Source organism: Sylvia atricapilla, chromosome 3 (genome assembly GCF_009819655.1).
Source record: "Sylvia atricapilla isolate bSylAtr1 chromosome 3, bSylAtr1.pri, whole genome shotgun sequence".
NCBI lineage: Eukaryota > Metazoa > Chordata > Aves > Passeriformes > Sylviidae > Sylvia > Sylvia atricapilla.
This window is the reverse complement of record NC_089142.1, coordinates 90,830,441-90,845,672: the sequence shown is the minus strand read 5'-3', so window position 1 is coordinate 90,845,672 and position 15,232 is coordinate 90,830,441. Positions and strand designations below refer to the sequence as shown.

Genomic DNA, 15,232 nt, shown 5'->3' with positions numbered 1-15,232 from the left:
CTTGCTTATTATGGGACCTAAATGCCATTTTTGAGAGAATATACCTTACAAATATATTATTATGTCAAGAAATAGATAAGATCATAGTTTATCATACAAACATGGAAAACACTCCTAATTCAAACTAAAAAAAACCAAACAAACAAAACCAAACCAAACCAAAACTCAACAAAGCAGTTAACTGAAATTTTCAGATAAGGAAAACACACACAACTGAAGGAAAAAAAAATGGGTTTCTATTAGGAAATCATTCATTTCTTTACAGAATCAGCACCTCTGGAAAAGCATGTGTTGCTTTCTAAAAATTTACTATGCAGCCTGCAAAAGTATGTAAAATTGCAAGGTTTTACTTCTTTCTCACAAACTGATATTACAATACCCTTATCACAGTAAGACTGGATGTTGAAGACAGCAGACAAAGTATCCATAACAGCACACAGGTTTTCTTTTAAGACTGTAACTTTAAGACAAGCTTCATCCACTTCTTTCTATAATTAAAATAATTTAATTTCCATTTCTTATTCAGTTTCTTGTTTCTCATTGGGTCTCAAAATCATTATCTTATATCCCAGAAATATTCTGAAGACCTAGCATAATGTAAAATGCAAAATAAGTTATTCCTTTTTATCATCATAGCACATCTTATGCAATGCTTTTAAAGGAAACGAAATAAAATATCACTTTCACAGAACAATTATTGATTTCCAGTATTAATCAATTCATAGTTTTCAGCAGAAACCACACAAGGCAGAGAAGGCAATAAAAACTGTATAGAGAAAGAGTAAAGTTAGAACATAGAAAAGGCATTTTTATTAATCAATTCCTTTAAGTAACACTTTGGAAAGCAATTAAATTCCAAGAAATATCAACATAATTAGAAAATGAAGCACTGAAACAAATCTACTTTCACTCACAGGAAACACTATTATTAAATGTGTAAATTAGGTGAAAAAAGTAAGAAATATCATAAGTTTCAGGAAAGGCTGAAGAATGCAGTTTGCTGACAGATTCCTCACCTTTTCCTGCTGTCTTCTTATTACATAGCTCTCTTTCTAATGTCTTTGAGTTTTTCCTTTTACCCTCGTTCACAATTGTAGGTGACTCATTGCCTCCATCCTTTGAGATGGGTTTTCTTTTTATGTCAAAGAAGGCTTCAGATTTATTTTCTTTTCTTTTATTAAGGCAATTGGGACGGTCATTGTGCATCTTCTTCAAGCTGGAGTCTGGTAATTTCTCCTTCTGTACTTCAACAAGTTTTGTTTCTAACTCTTGGGCAACATTCACACTGTGCACTTTATCAGGATCTTTTAAATCAACTCCACCTGACTGTGGTTTGATTTTTTTATGCTCGCGATTCTTAGAATTATCTGATACTGCATATAGACAATTATCTTGCTCCTCAATAGACTGGTCCACTGTAAGTTTTTTACTTTTGAGGTCACTATCCTTCAAGAACTTATCATTTACAAAACACTCATTTCCCCCTACTACTTCCCTTTTAAGAGGTCCTCCTACAGTCTTCAAATCCTGAGGTACTGCTGTGTCACTAAGAGGATTATTATGATCTGTGCCTCTTAACTGGCACTGGCTTTTGTTCAAGACATGGTCAGATACTCCAGCTTGACCTTTTCTTACAAAATTTAATGAATTAGAATTGTGAGTCTCTTTATGTTCTGAGGCATCTCTCTTTATTTTCACACTAATTTCCTGAGAATGAGTTAATGACGGTGAGTGCTCCTCTCTGCCTTCCACAGGTTTATCACTCTGCGTTTTGGAGCTCTCGTCTTCTGTCCGCAGGCCATTGATCATGCTTGTTACTTGCTCTGTCACTGAGTCAGCTACAGAGTAGCCAACCTCACCAACAACACTGGCCAGGTCATCCACAGCACTGCTGAGCGTGTCCACCAGGGAAGACACAGAGGGAAGGCTCAGATTTTGGTGAAGGTTTTTAAAAAACGCCATTTGTCCAGCCTATTCAGCAACAGCTCCTAATACTGAGAGGTCCTCTGTTTCACTGATTGCCTCTGTTTCTCCAGCTTTAATTTCAGAACTATTTGCCTTTGGTATCTCAAAAATCAATACATTTACCAGGTGAAGTTGCAGCTTTTCTCTTTTCATTCAATAATCATTGAAAATAATAAGAAAACAGCTAAATAAATATCTTGAAATGAAGCCACAATCAACCAGCAAAACCATAGTCTTTCATCAACTGCAGCATCAACTAGCCATAATAAAATTCATCATTTTCAAAAACAAGACAACTGTGTGAGGTGGATTTTTTTTTTTATTCTAACCTGTGAAGAAGAAGTTGTGAGACATTTAAATTTTCATCAATGTCACACTAAAACAAGCTTTCAACATAACACAACACACATCGTAAAGACTTCTTCGCCCCAAAATATTTCTTGTCTTTTCCAAAATGTAAGATGTCTTGGAATATCAAGACTTGTTTTGCAGCAAAAAAAAAAAGTTAATATGACAGACAATTTCTGGGGAGAATTTTTTTTTCTTCTTCCTGGAAAATTGAAAACAAAAATTTAGCTTCATGTTTTAGAGAGGTAGAGGGGAAGAAGGCTTCTTTGATTCCATATTCTGTTCTCTGCTGCCTAACTCTTTCTCTCAAGTCAGCTAACAAAACCTGTTCAATTTTCACAGTACAAAGGTAGAAAGAGGTTGTTTTACCAAACCACAATATCTTTTTCAAGGTCTAATTTCTTTCATTACACATGATCCTTAGTATTAAAAAATATTCAATAATATGTTAGCCAGATATAAGATATCACTAAGATTATTCTTTAAAATTATTTTTCAGGTGAATAAAAGCAAGACCTTCTCTAAAAGTATGGTGAAGGATTTTAACAGGCTGAATTAAAATCCAATAAGCCCATTCATAAACTTACCTGACAAGATTTAATTATACAAAATTATGGAATGTTTAAAGTAATTTAAGTAATGAGTAAGAGTATTCTCAGAGTGCAAGAGAAGTATCTCCCCATAAGTAAATGCAAACTCTTTGGTGATACAGCTGTTGAATTTCTGTGGCTTGTGGATACAAAGGTTTACTCCTTTCAAGTACTGCAGTCACAGGAAAAGCCAACGTTGTTGTGTTGCTACATCCTCGTAAAAAGTGCATTCTTATAATAATCAGGTTTAGTACATTGTATGTCAGATACTTACAAAGTTTATCTTGTGAATTCTTTCTTGTAGTGTAGCCTGAATCGAGATCTGGGAAACCACTAACATTTTCAATACACATCTTCTTATTAATATATAGGAAAAGTAGCAACATGAGAATAATGAACACCCCGACTGCAGACAGGAATCCAATTGCTTCAGGAGATACTAGAAGAAACAGAAAGAAGCACACTTTTAAAAATGTTGTAAAAGTTTTCAGAGTTGTAATATGATCAGAATTGATCATTAATAAATACCTCGAAAGATGCAAATATATATGCCAGATACAATTAAAACTCCACCATTTAAATCTGAGTTAATGTTTAATCATCTTTTAAAAGAACAGAAAAGATCATCTGAGAGGGACTAACACTGCAAGCAAGAGGTTCTGATGGAGGACTGGATTGAGTCTCTGCAGAAGAATGGGGAGATTATTGGAAGTTGCCAAAACCCACGATTTTTGATAGAACACCTGAGAGACAGCACTGGAAAGGAGCTAAGAGGGCTCCATCTTCTGGAGTTTGGTTACCTCTGCACAGAGCCAGCTCTGAGATGGTGCTGCCGAGGAGGAACTGAGTCCTTTCCCTGCCTGGCTTGTTGTGTTCACTACCTGGCTCCTCTTCCCTCAGCTGGCACACCCTGCTTCCCAGGTAAGCAGGATACTTATTGGGCAAAAACCAGAATGAGAAAAATCATGTACATTCTCTCGCATATGAACCAAGAAAGAGTTAAGTGGAATACAGACAAAGCCAAAAAGCCAAAACCAGGTTGAAGGGAAAAAAGGCCTAAGTAGACTGACATGTCTTAGAGAGTAAGAGTATATAAAATACAAAATATATAATTGCTATTAAGCAGATAACCCAAAGGCAGTGTTGGGGATCTTTGGCAAGTGTAGAATCTTTAAAGGCCCTTCAGTACCTAACATCAATTATACCATTTAGAGCAAGATTATCAAGGAGCAGGTTTTAGAAATAAGTAATCTGCAAATGGATGTAGCAAATTGAAGCAATGGGAAAAAAATATTTAAAGGGCAGTTTGTTTATTTGAAAGGAGAGTGGGCAGAGAAAGGGATATAGAAGGGCAGCAAAAAACAAAAGTCTAGAAATGTGAGAAATAAGTAACAACTTCTAAAGGCAGATCAAAACCAAGAGAGGGCAGATCTTTTGAAAGGAGTGCAGCTACCTTGAGACTATAATGAAGCTGAGCTGCTTCATTAATAAAGGCTGCCAGGATGTCAGAGAGAAGGCCCTTAGGAAACCCAGTGGACTCTCCATATGGTCTCTACCCAAATAACTTGAAGTGAGAAATTAAAATGGTGACAGGATTGCAAATTTATTATGAAGTAGGGTGGGAGGTTAAAGTTAAGGTTTATAAAACTGCAATTCAATAATATTTGGATGCAATTTATAGGAAAATATGTGATAGAACTCAATAACTACACGCAATAACAACCGTGTAAAGCATTACAGAACTGTGATTCCTAGTGATATGTAACAGGTTAATTAATCTGTTAACTGGTTTATTAATAGTGTACTGATAATTACAAAACATTATAGGTTCAGTTATGTCTCAAACCTGCATTCTAAACGAAGAGTAACACCTCAGAGTGGATTTTGTGGCTACAGCAAAGAGAAAACACATCTTTCAGAGCTGAACACAACTGAATTATTCTGGATGAAAAATGGGATTTCACATATCCCTTTTCTTCCTCCTGACTTCGCAAGACTCTACACTCAAGTCCATAAATCCTGTTCTTGGGGGTTAATTTTTTTTCTATTTAATAAAGATCTATGAAGCTTCAACAGATTTAGAAATTCCATTTGCCAAGATGTTGGCACTTCACTTTAGGACTATAATGCTACATGGTAACATCTTTCACTATTTAAAAAGGAGTGGGAATAAAGAAAAGTTGACAACAGACTCAGCATTCTCAGAGATGCAATACAAAAGGACAAGACACAAGAGTCCGAAATAACTACAAGAAAAGTTCCAACTGGAGATGAGGCGGGAAAAATCCAGAATGAGAGGAGTTTATCACTATAACAGATTGCCTAGATCAGTTATAGAATCCAACTTCAATGTTATCCCTGCTTTGAGCAGGGGACTGAACTGCAAATTACTTTCCCAAGAGCCTTCCAAATGAAATCATTCTCTGATTCGACATATGCCCTTTGTAAATCTGGGCTCATACATCTATGTAAAAGAGCTGACTGAGAAACACATGCAGTTCCACAACCTCCTCAGTTCATTTTGGAGGATGACAGGGAACATTTGTGTCTGTGGGGCTGTTCTTAAATTCTTATACAGGTGTCTTTTAAATTTGACAAAGAAAGATCCAAAGAAATGTGCCTTCCACCATGAAAACAAATTGGACAGATTTGCACTTCTGTTTTGAGCTGGACATCCAGACCTATCTAAAACTGACAATAGTTTTTGTTTCACTTCCTACCTCTGACCAAAAGAGTTCATGTAACATTTTGCCTAAACAACCCCTGAAAATTTTTCCCATGAAAAGAATTTGCCAACAACTTCAAATGAGACATCCTGTTGCATCAAGAGGGGTAACAAGGTGAGAAAAGTGGATTTCTATTCTGGAACAGAGAGGAATGGCAGCTAATTTTTTAAATTAATATTTTAATTATCATGGACTTCGGCATGTGTCAGGCATTCATTTATTGTTTGTCAGGTGTCTATTTACCATTTTCATGAGATCTCCCCACACACGGGAATATTCTGAGATTTGACAAAAGCCTCAGTTCATATTTATTAATTTTTCACCTCAAAGCTTAACAGATGAAATCTCCCAAATTTCTGCTGGCAGTAGGCATGCTCCCATCAATACTTCATATGGATAACTGAGAATATCTGAGGCTATAGGAACACCCAGTTTTCTCTGAATTACTGATCCTGACCCAAATGAGACCAGAGACTAGACCCAGAACAGAAATCCCTCATCTTCAATAGCTTGCAGCCATACCACCTATCAAACACAGAGGCAGTGGCAGAAAAGTGGCAGCAAGAGGGAACTGTGATTCACCAGAACACAGGGACCAGCAGAAGTGAAAGAGCAGTAGAAGGTCACACAGGTTAATGATGTTCAGGGAGGAAATCAGTGTGAGACATGAAGAAGGTGTGACACCAATCTGGGGTACACAGAACAAGTCAGAAAGCGATGATAAGGCAAAAAAGAAGGCAGATAAAGATCATGGGACCTTTGAATGAACTATAAGAATGATTGCTTTATTATTGGAGCAGGCTGTCCTAACCAACTCTGTCTGAATTCAGTGTCCACGCTGCTTTGAGGAGGAGACAACTGAATTCCAGTATGGAATGATTCTTAACAAAGGGATTTACAAAGGGCATATGTCGAATCAGAGAATGATTTGTTCTTAACAAACACTGATAGTCTCCTTTTAATAGGATATAGTAAATGTACAACATCTTCAGGGAAAAACACTCCCAATATGTCACATTGAATCTTTCAAAACTGTAGGTTTAAATTGCAATTTTAAAATTTTTCCTTATGCTTATATTGTTCAGCAATCAAACTGCTTTGATCCATCAAAATACCTGCTTAAGGGAGCTGACCAGGACCTAAAAGGTACTGAAAGTTGAGTATTTTCCGGCGGATTTTCTTCTTCCAGTACTTCCTGGATACTAAGTAGTTAAAAAAGGCACTGTCTGAAAGCTTTATAGTTCTCTATGGAAACACAGTATCTGATGACATTTTTCTGGAGTGAAAAAAGAAACATTGGCTGATAACTTACAAAAAGAATGAAACTTAAGCTGCAGCAAAACTAATTAATTATTTATGTAATTCAGTGTGAACATAGGACTTGAAAATTATATTTCTCTATCCATTTGCACTCATGTAAAGAGTCTTAGAATACTTGTTCACAGATTAGGTAAATTATCAAGCTGAAATCCTGTAAAGTATTAGCATTATAAAGCCAGGGGGAAAAAATACTTCAATTTTCCATATGAAATGTGTACAGATTTCCATCTACGAATACGGGTTTTATACATCACATTAATCCTCCAGTTAGTTTCTCACATCTTAAGTGTCAAGCAGGTATACTTCATAGACAGAAAAAAATTAAAAGTTCTTTTTTACATAAAAAATACATCTATGCTGCATTCACCACCAGAATTACTTTGATTCATAACATATTGTAATAAAATCTGAGTTGTCTGGGAATTAATTGTACCATGACAAGCATTTAAAAAACTCTCAGAGGTTCCCAGTGGTTTCTTCTACTATCAGAAACCAGTAGAAAAGCAGTATTTTCTCAAAGTCATACTTCAAAGGTTCTACTTTTATAAACTTTATAATTATTTTCAGTTCTTAGGAAAAACAACAATGAAATTCTGAATTTATTGTTTGAAATTCATTACAATATACAAATACAAGGCCTTTTTAGAAATAGTAAAAGAACAAATGTCTTTCTACAAAGTCACTAATTGAATTGCTGGCTATGGAAGTGCCATAGAAAGTCATAGTCATTACAGAAGTACTACCTTAACATCACTTTAATTCCATTTTGTTGTTATCATCTGTAGAATCAGAAGTATTAGAACACAGAAACTTACCATCTCTTCATCTTAAATATCAAATTAGCACCTCTTTCTCAAATGATAACTTTCTCATGACATAATTTTTCATTTCCAAAAGAGGTTTCAAACTCTTCAGAAAATAATGACATCTTCAAATATATACCACCAAAACAACAAAAAATCCTCAGACACTTTAAAAAGATGAAACATTTTAAATAAGAAATTTAAAAGCATTTAATATTTTAATATGTATCTAGCCCCAAACTTTATTTAATATCCAGTCAACTATTTCTGGAGCATTCATACTCTACACACACTTAGGTAGTAATGCACAAAGCCACACAGTTACCTTACTGATGTTTCAATTATTCATTTATTAATGCAATATTATATCCCTTCTGTACACAAATTAAGTAACTAGGGCGTATGATCTGAAAAATGCCAGTTACCTTTAGAATCCTAACACACACAAAAAAAATTTTGAAATATAATATGCAAGCTTGATTTTATTTATAACTCGGGGTTTGGGGTTTTTTTATACCTTAGCTAAAATACTTTAGCCCTTTAAATTCTTTTAAGTATACAAGACAGTTGTTTTGTATTTAGTCCTGAAGAAGAATGAGTTACTGTTTTAAATTTTTTACACCATTACATCTTGACATTCAATGAAAATAATCTGTGCTGTCCAGCTCAAAACATTTTCATCCAAACACCATTCACTGCTGCTAGTCACTTCCTTCCAACTTTGCCACTTGCACAAGAAATTAACATATTTTTAGAAAGCTGAGCAGGTTACTGAACAAAGCATCAAGATTTGTGCCTTGATTGCCTTTTCTCCATGCTTGAATTATTTATCTCCAAACAGGATGTATTTATTTCTCACAGACAACTCATGTCTTAAGAGAAAAAAACCCAAACAAATCCCTCTACACCTGAGTCTGCTCACAAGTGAAATACTTTGGTCTGATTACTCAACAGGAGTAGGGACTGTACTTTCAAATTTGTGAATTCGTACATAATTAGTATCTTTCTGTTTGCTAGAGTAGTTGAAGAAGCAACAAGTGAATAGAATCTTTTTTACCTAAACAAAATGTTACACCTACGGGGGTTATGGTTTATCCACTGTTGTCTTAGAATTCTGACTTAAAACATTAAATCCTTGCTACCTGCACTGTTTCACAAACATGAACTGTATATGGCAGCATCACTATTAGAATGCTTTCCCATATAAAGACCAAAAGCAATTGTACCAAAAAAACTGATGAGCTGATGCTGCTGCTAAAAATCAGTGATAGAAAATAAACTCTAAACATTCCATTGACCACTTCAAAAGACAAAATTCCAAACATATATATTTTATGATTCTTGTTTAATTCTTTCTTCTATCTCCCATACAAAACCCTGGACTATGTAATTCCCTTCTAAAACCTTACCTATTTCTTCTATGTTTTGCTGAAGCAAACATCAGGAAATCTTTTAGCTCAACAATTACATTTCATGTATAAATGCTTTTCATTTTTTAGTTACATTTACGTAACATTAAAATTGAAGTTTTCTACAGAAAGATGCTGCCCCCCCCAATTCAAAATTGCATTTTGTCTTTCCTTATGCACAGACTTCTTAGCTTGGTTGGCTACATCACAGCTGATGGCTACATCTCTCAGCATACTGTGCTAAATAAATTTTTTTCTGCCAGTCTTACAATGTTCCTTTCTCTGGGTTTGTTGCTCCTGGGCCTTGCAGTTTGTTGTACAGCAAGTTTACACACTCCTCAGCACAAATTACACGCCCCTGCAACATGAGCTACTTGTATACTTCAACTCTTTAAGGATACAACCCTGAGACACAACAAATTTAATTGAGCGTGAACTTGAAATGGCAACTCAATTTGGTTCCAACACAAAACTGAAAAGAGTGCCACATTTTCTAAAGAAGAAAAATTATAAACAATTATAGCAAATTATAAGCAATTTTAGCAACATGAACCTCTCAGAAGTTTTTTTAAGACTGACAGAACAAAACAGAGGTAAAAGTGGTTCTATTTGAAATAACAATGCCCTTTAAATGGACCTTTCAAAGAAATACTGAGGAACACACAAAACTTACATCATCTGAAGTGATACATGATGCCACTTTTGGGTTAATTTCTAAAAAAGGTCATATTAAGCAAAAAATAAATGGGTTTGTTTACATGAAAAGTCTACTGGAATAAGTGTATCATGAAAGTTACACTGATCTAACTCCACTATCACTTCTATTCCAGTGGAAATTTATCAGAAATAATAATAATTATTTTAACATTCAGTTTATGTCACTTCACCCTGGCTGGGGGATATTATGCACTGCTACAGAGACAAAGCAGAACTTCTTTTTCCCTTTGTTTCCTTAATATCTAATTACAAGGACTAATAGGAAAAATACATTTTAACATCTACATTCCAGGAATTCTTACACACAGGAAGAAATTCTAGAATGTATTTTAATTAACAACTTCAGTTTATTTGATTTTATTACAGTCAATTAAATTACTTGACTAAATAATTACATCAAATAGAATTCATTTACTTAATAAAATACAATTCTAGAACCATAGAATATCCTGAGTTGGAAGGGCCCCACAAGGATCCAAGTCCAATTCTCAGCCCCACACAGCACCATCCTAAAGAAGTGCACTGTCCAAATGCTCCTTGAGTTCTGCCAGGCTTGGTGCTGTGACCACTGCCCTGGGGAGCCTGTTCTGGGGCCCAGCCACCCTCTGGGTGAAGAACTTTTTTCTAATATCCGTCCTAAACCTGCCCTGACACAGTTTCAGGCCATTCCCTCAGGTCCTCTCACTGGGCACCGCAGAGAAGAGAACAGTGCCGGCCCCTCCTCTTCCCTCATGAAGAAGTTGTAACTACAGTGAGATCTCCCCTCAGCCTCTTCCAGGCTGAGCAGACCAAGTGACCTCAGCCATTTCTAACTCACAGTTTATGATAAAACCAGCTTGGTTCATTACATTAACTAATCACATCCATGACTGTACAAAACTGCTTGTGGCAGCATTAGCACTGCCTCTACAGATTGGCTTTTCCGGGACTCTTTTCCCTAAAACACCACGCTGAAACTGTCTTTTGCAGATAAGTTTAATTACAGGAAGAAGAGGACCCTTGGCTCCAAAACACCACTGATCTAAGAAAGAATTTAGGAATAACTGAAGCCATACTCTGAGATGGAGATTTAAACTTTTGACAGAAATCTTTTAATTCCTAAATCCTTATGTGCCGAAAACGCTGTCAGCCTGCCATCCCTGCTGATTTACCAGTCCCTCAATGCCTTTTCTCTCTTACATGGAATTCATTTCTGATTAAATAGTATCTCACAACAGAAATCTCTGAAAAGAAACAGCAAAGGAAGCATCACATTTGCCACTTGGAATAGACACTGATCATGGAATCATCTTGATTACCTCCAAATCCCAATAATCTGTAGCAATTACATAGCATATTACATGACTATTATCCACGCAGTGGGTAAGAGAACAGCAGTGATTATAATTTTTTTAATGGTATTCTCAAAAAATCCTCCCAAAGCAAAAGTATTAAAGACCCACAGGGGTCTAGAGACTCGTGGTTGAAAAGTTCATACTCATCACAAAGTAGCTCTCCACTACGGGGAAAGAAAAATAATCTATGTAATAAAAATGTATTAAAATCTCATTTTTGCCTATCAGACACTACAATTAACAACAAAGAGTGAGACAATCCATGTAATCCAACAGTAATTAACCAGGATATACAGCAAAGCACTGCATGGTAAAAATTACTAAATGAACATAAGAACTTGAGTGAAGAGATGCCAGGGTTTGGATATAGCAAAGTTCTTACACACAAAACTTGCCATGGAAGAAAAGATACTGCCATAGCTGGAACTCAGTGACCCTAGTAGCTGCTGCTTTCCAGAAGACTCCAAACACAGGAGAACACACAGAAATAATGTTCTGCTTCCTGTATGGGCATCAGTAAGCTCAAAGAAAAATATTTACTTTATATTGTATTTTCTCTAATCCAAAACACACATATACAGATTACTTTTCCAACAGAGTGCAAATTCAAAATATATATTCTGCTGGTGGTAATTTTAACATTATTACTTTTTTTTAAACATGTAGCAATATGTCTAAATATCTCCCAAGTGTATGAAGTTTAGTATCCACGGGATAAAAAAATATTTTCAAGCCTTGAAAATAAAGTATTAATTACTATTTTCCTCATATATATAGAAGTACCTTTATTTGTTTATACATTCTAAATGGAGAGTTTTTATTCCTCTTTGTAAAAAGAGAAAGTGCACTTTACTTGGTACTGTCCAAATCCAAACTTCTAAATGCGTATAGAAATAACATATATTTACATTTTACATTAATGTGAGGTTATCTAATTTAAAGACATTTGCTACCATCTGTGGCATCACCCTTCTCTTGATGAAGAACAAGTAGTTCTACCAACTGGATGACAGCAGGAAGAAAGGAGAAAATTATTTTATTCCTTTTTCAGAAGCAGTTACTTACTGTAGACTATCACAAATAGTGTAAGATAACTTGAGCATCAGACACAGTTCCCTTTCAACATAATAATATTTCTACTGTAAAATTAAACTAATCAATAAATGTTACTTTTTTCTATTTGGATTAAATGTAGTTGGCAGCTTAATAGTCAGATACTTGCAAATGGATAAAGATAGTTGACCAGAACATTGAAGAGGAATAGTTCTATTAAAACATACTTCTGACAAAGCAAAAATTCACACCTTCTTATCTTTTCAAAATTATTATTACAAGTGACATTTTTCATTGTCAGACCAAGACATTGTCTTTTTGCAACTTCTCTTTTGCATATTAAAGAGAGCACTTCTGTTCCATTCTTAGTCACAAAGTCAGTTTGCTGAATAATTTCCTTTGTTTGCAAGACTGCCACAACAATAGAAAGGAAAGAACATCTTGCAAAAGAAAAGAAGGGCTTAAAAATAATTTTTAAACCTCTGTGCAATTCAGCCCTTGGATTGACTTGGATAGTCAATCTACACTTCCATTAATTAAATACAAAACACACTGCTAAGTTAGAAGTATCACTTTGCACTACTTCAAAAATAAACAAGTGAAAAATGCTGGGTGAAAGAAACCTAAAAATAATATGGCCATGTATTTTTCTCCTTTTATGTCACTTCCATGTCACACAGTGAATACATTGCAGAATACATTAAAGAGGAGTTTCTTCAGTTATAGCTCAATATTGTAAACACTCATCACAAATCTGTCTTGTTTATACAAACAGAACCTGAAACAGCCCTAATTAAAATATTACTAAATCCAACAACAGCTAATTCCAAGTTAGACTTGCAGCTGCACTACGCAGGTAAAAAAGATATATTTTTCTAAAGTTCCCTGAATTCTTTTAGGTCCATAGCAAATAACCAAAGGAACAACTGAAACAAGTATTCTGACTGTCTCAAAAACAGCTCGATACTAGGAAGATATCCAGCAAAAAGACAAACTGTTAACTGAGTAGTCTCAGAGAAACAGTCACTTTCTGTTGTAAAAAACTAAACAGGAGTCTTCTTTCCCCAGCCAAGTCTTCAATTTGTATTGTCAGACACTGAATAAATGTGTGAACATAAACTTGCATTAAATAACAGAATGTAAACAAGAAGTTAATTTATAATAAAAGCAAGAATCTTTTTTTTCCCTTTTTTCCAGTTTCCAGATTTCAACAACATGTAAATATATAACTTGATAAAAAGTTCAACTACTTAACTATGTTAAACATAGGGGACACATATTTCAGTGATTCCCTAATAGCTGATCATACATCTTTAAAATTCTTTTTACAAGCTGGGAAGTGACTTGTTCAGTATTTTGTAGCTATTAGATGTTATATAACAGCTACAAAATACTCCCATTTTCAGGACACACACTCCCTATATTTATGCATTTAGAGGAAGCCTCTTTAAAAATACATAAGAATTCGTTTTTAAGGCTTTCCAGAAAAGCCTATTAGTCTCCTTACTCCTGATCAGCTCTTTGCAGAGTCTTCTCAAAAATGTATGAAACTGCTAAAAGGAAACTAAGGAACAAAACCCTATAAAAGTACTGCAATCTTTCTTGTGCAGCCTATAGGGGGACCCACCACAGTCTCTTTCGGGCAACTACAAAATTACCACAACATTAAGGTGACACAGGAGGAGGCCTGCGCCAGACAATCTTTGAGTAGCAAATCTGAGTCCTGTATCGAGACCATATCGGGATCACACTTATACTAGAACTGACACAATCTCAGATACTCAATGACCATTCTAACTGGTACTTGCAAACCTTTGAGTCTATTATTTTAACTAATATTAGAAATACAAAACCTAAAAAAACCAGCAAAAGTGAGATTTCAAGTTATTTTCATTTTTACAGCTGAATAATCTTAGCACAGACATTTCCTTTTCAAGGCTTAGGTTTTGCTTTTACAGCTATGCCTTCAACTACAGCTAAGAGGTTTTCATTAGGTTATTTGAGCTAAATGGTGTAGTCAACACGCAGCTTTGCAGACCTTTCTGCTTGCTTTCCACATTTCATCATCTCATACTCCAAGGTTCCTATTTTCCCAGCAAAAAATGAAAGAGTAGGCAAAAAAAATACAAATAGGAAAGTATTACTTGGGTGACCAGAAAGAAAAATTAATCACCAGCAATAGGTGTTCTTCAAGTCATATAATCCCCATATAAATTGTAATTACATTCCATCACTTGAAACCGGAAAGTTTTCACATGCATTATTCATAGAAGATACATGCTTGCTTGCATGCTGCTTACTTTTCCCTTTTTCCTATTCAGTGCAGGAAAAATAAGATGGAACTTCACTGTTTATCCTATTAGTTGCTTCTCAACAACCATGTACTTGGAAGGACTGTAATAAAGATGGACAGACAAGAAAACCACAAGTGTACACTGGGAGAACTCCAGTTACTTAATGCAGACTATTTACTACTAATATTTCTTTCCACATGGGCATTCCAACTCCAGTCATAGGGCACTCACAGCTACCCACCATTCCCTGGCAGAAAGCAGAAGAGGCTTCAGGCAAATAGCAAATGGAGAAGCATTTTGTCAAACATCACCAGCTCTCAAAGCCTCACAGACAGTATTCAATGAAAATGAGGGAGTGGATGAATGCCAGGAGTGGTGGAATATACTCTCCTGGTGCCACAGTCACACAGACACCAGAGAAAAAGGAGAAGGGCACACTGCAACCTTACCCAGCACCAGACAAGACTGCAGAGAATTACCCATGTGTCAATGTGAACACTTAATCTGTCCATTCAACTTCTACTGTGAGCTCACAGATGAAAAAACACCTTGGCTCTCAGGGCACAGCCAAGAGATGGAAAACTCTATCCTGTAGAAGCTTGACATGAGTGACATTAAGGACAAAGCTGGAAGGTCTGATTTGACCAGCTTGAGACTGCTGGCAGCAGGCAGT

At 35.5% G+C, this 15,232-nt stretch overlaps 1 protein-coding gene across 1 annotated transcript in view; it reads right to left on the bottom strand.

Annotated features, from left to right (window-relative positions):
* SYT14 (synaptotagmin 14) overlaps positions 1 to 1,999 on the bottom strand; it is a 54,060-nt gene extending 52,061 nt beyond the window's left edge. The window contains exon 1 of the mRNA XM_066316136.1: positions 1,017 to 1,999. Coding sequence (XP_066172233.1) covers positions 1,017 to 1,962 — 946 coding nt within the window. The 5' untranslated portion in view covers positions 1,963 to 1,999. The remainder of the gene's footprint in view (positions 1 to 1,016) is intronic.
* Positions 2,000 to 15,232: the final 13,233 nt, after the last annotated feature.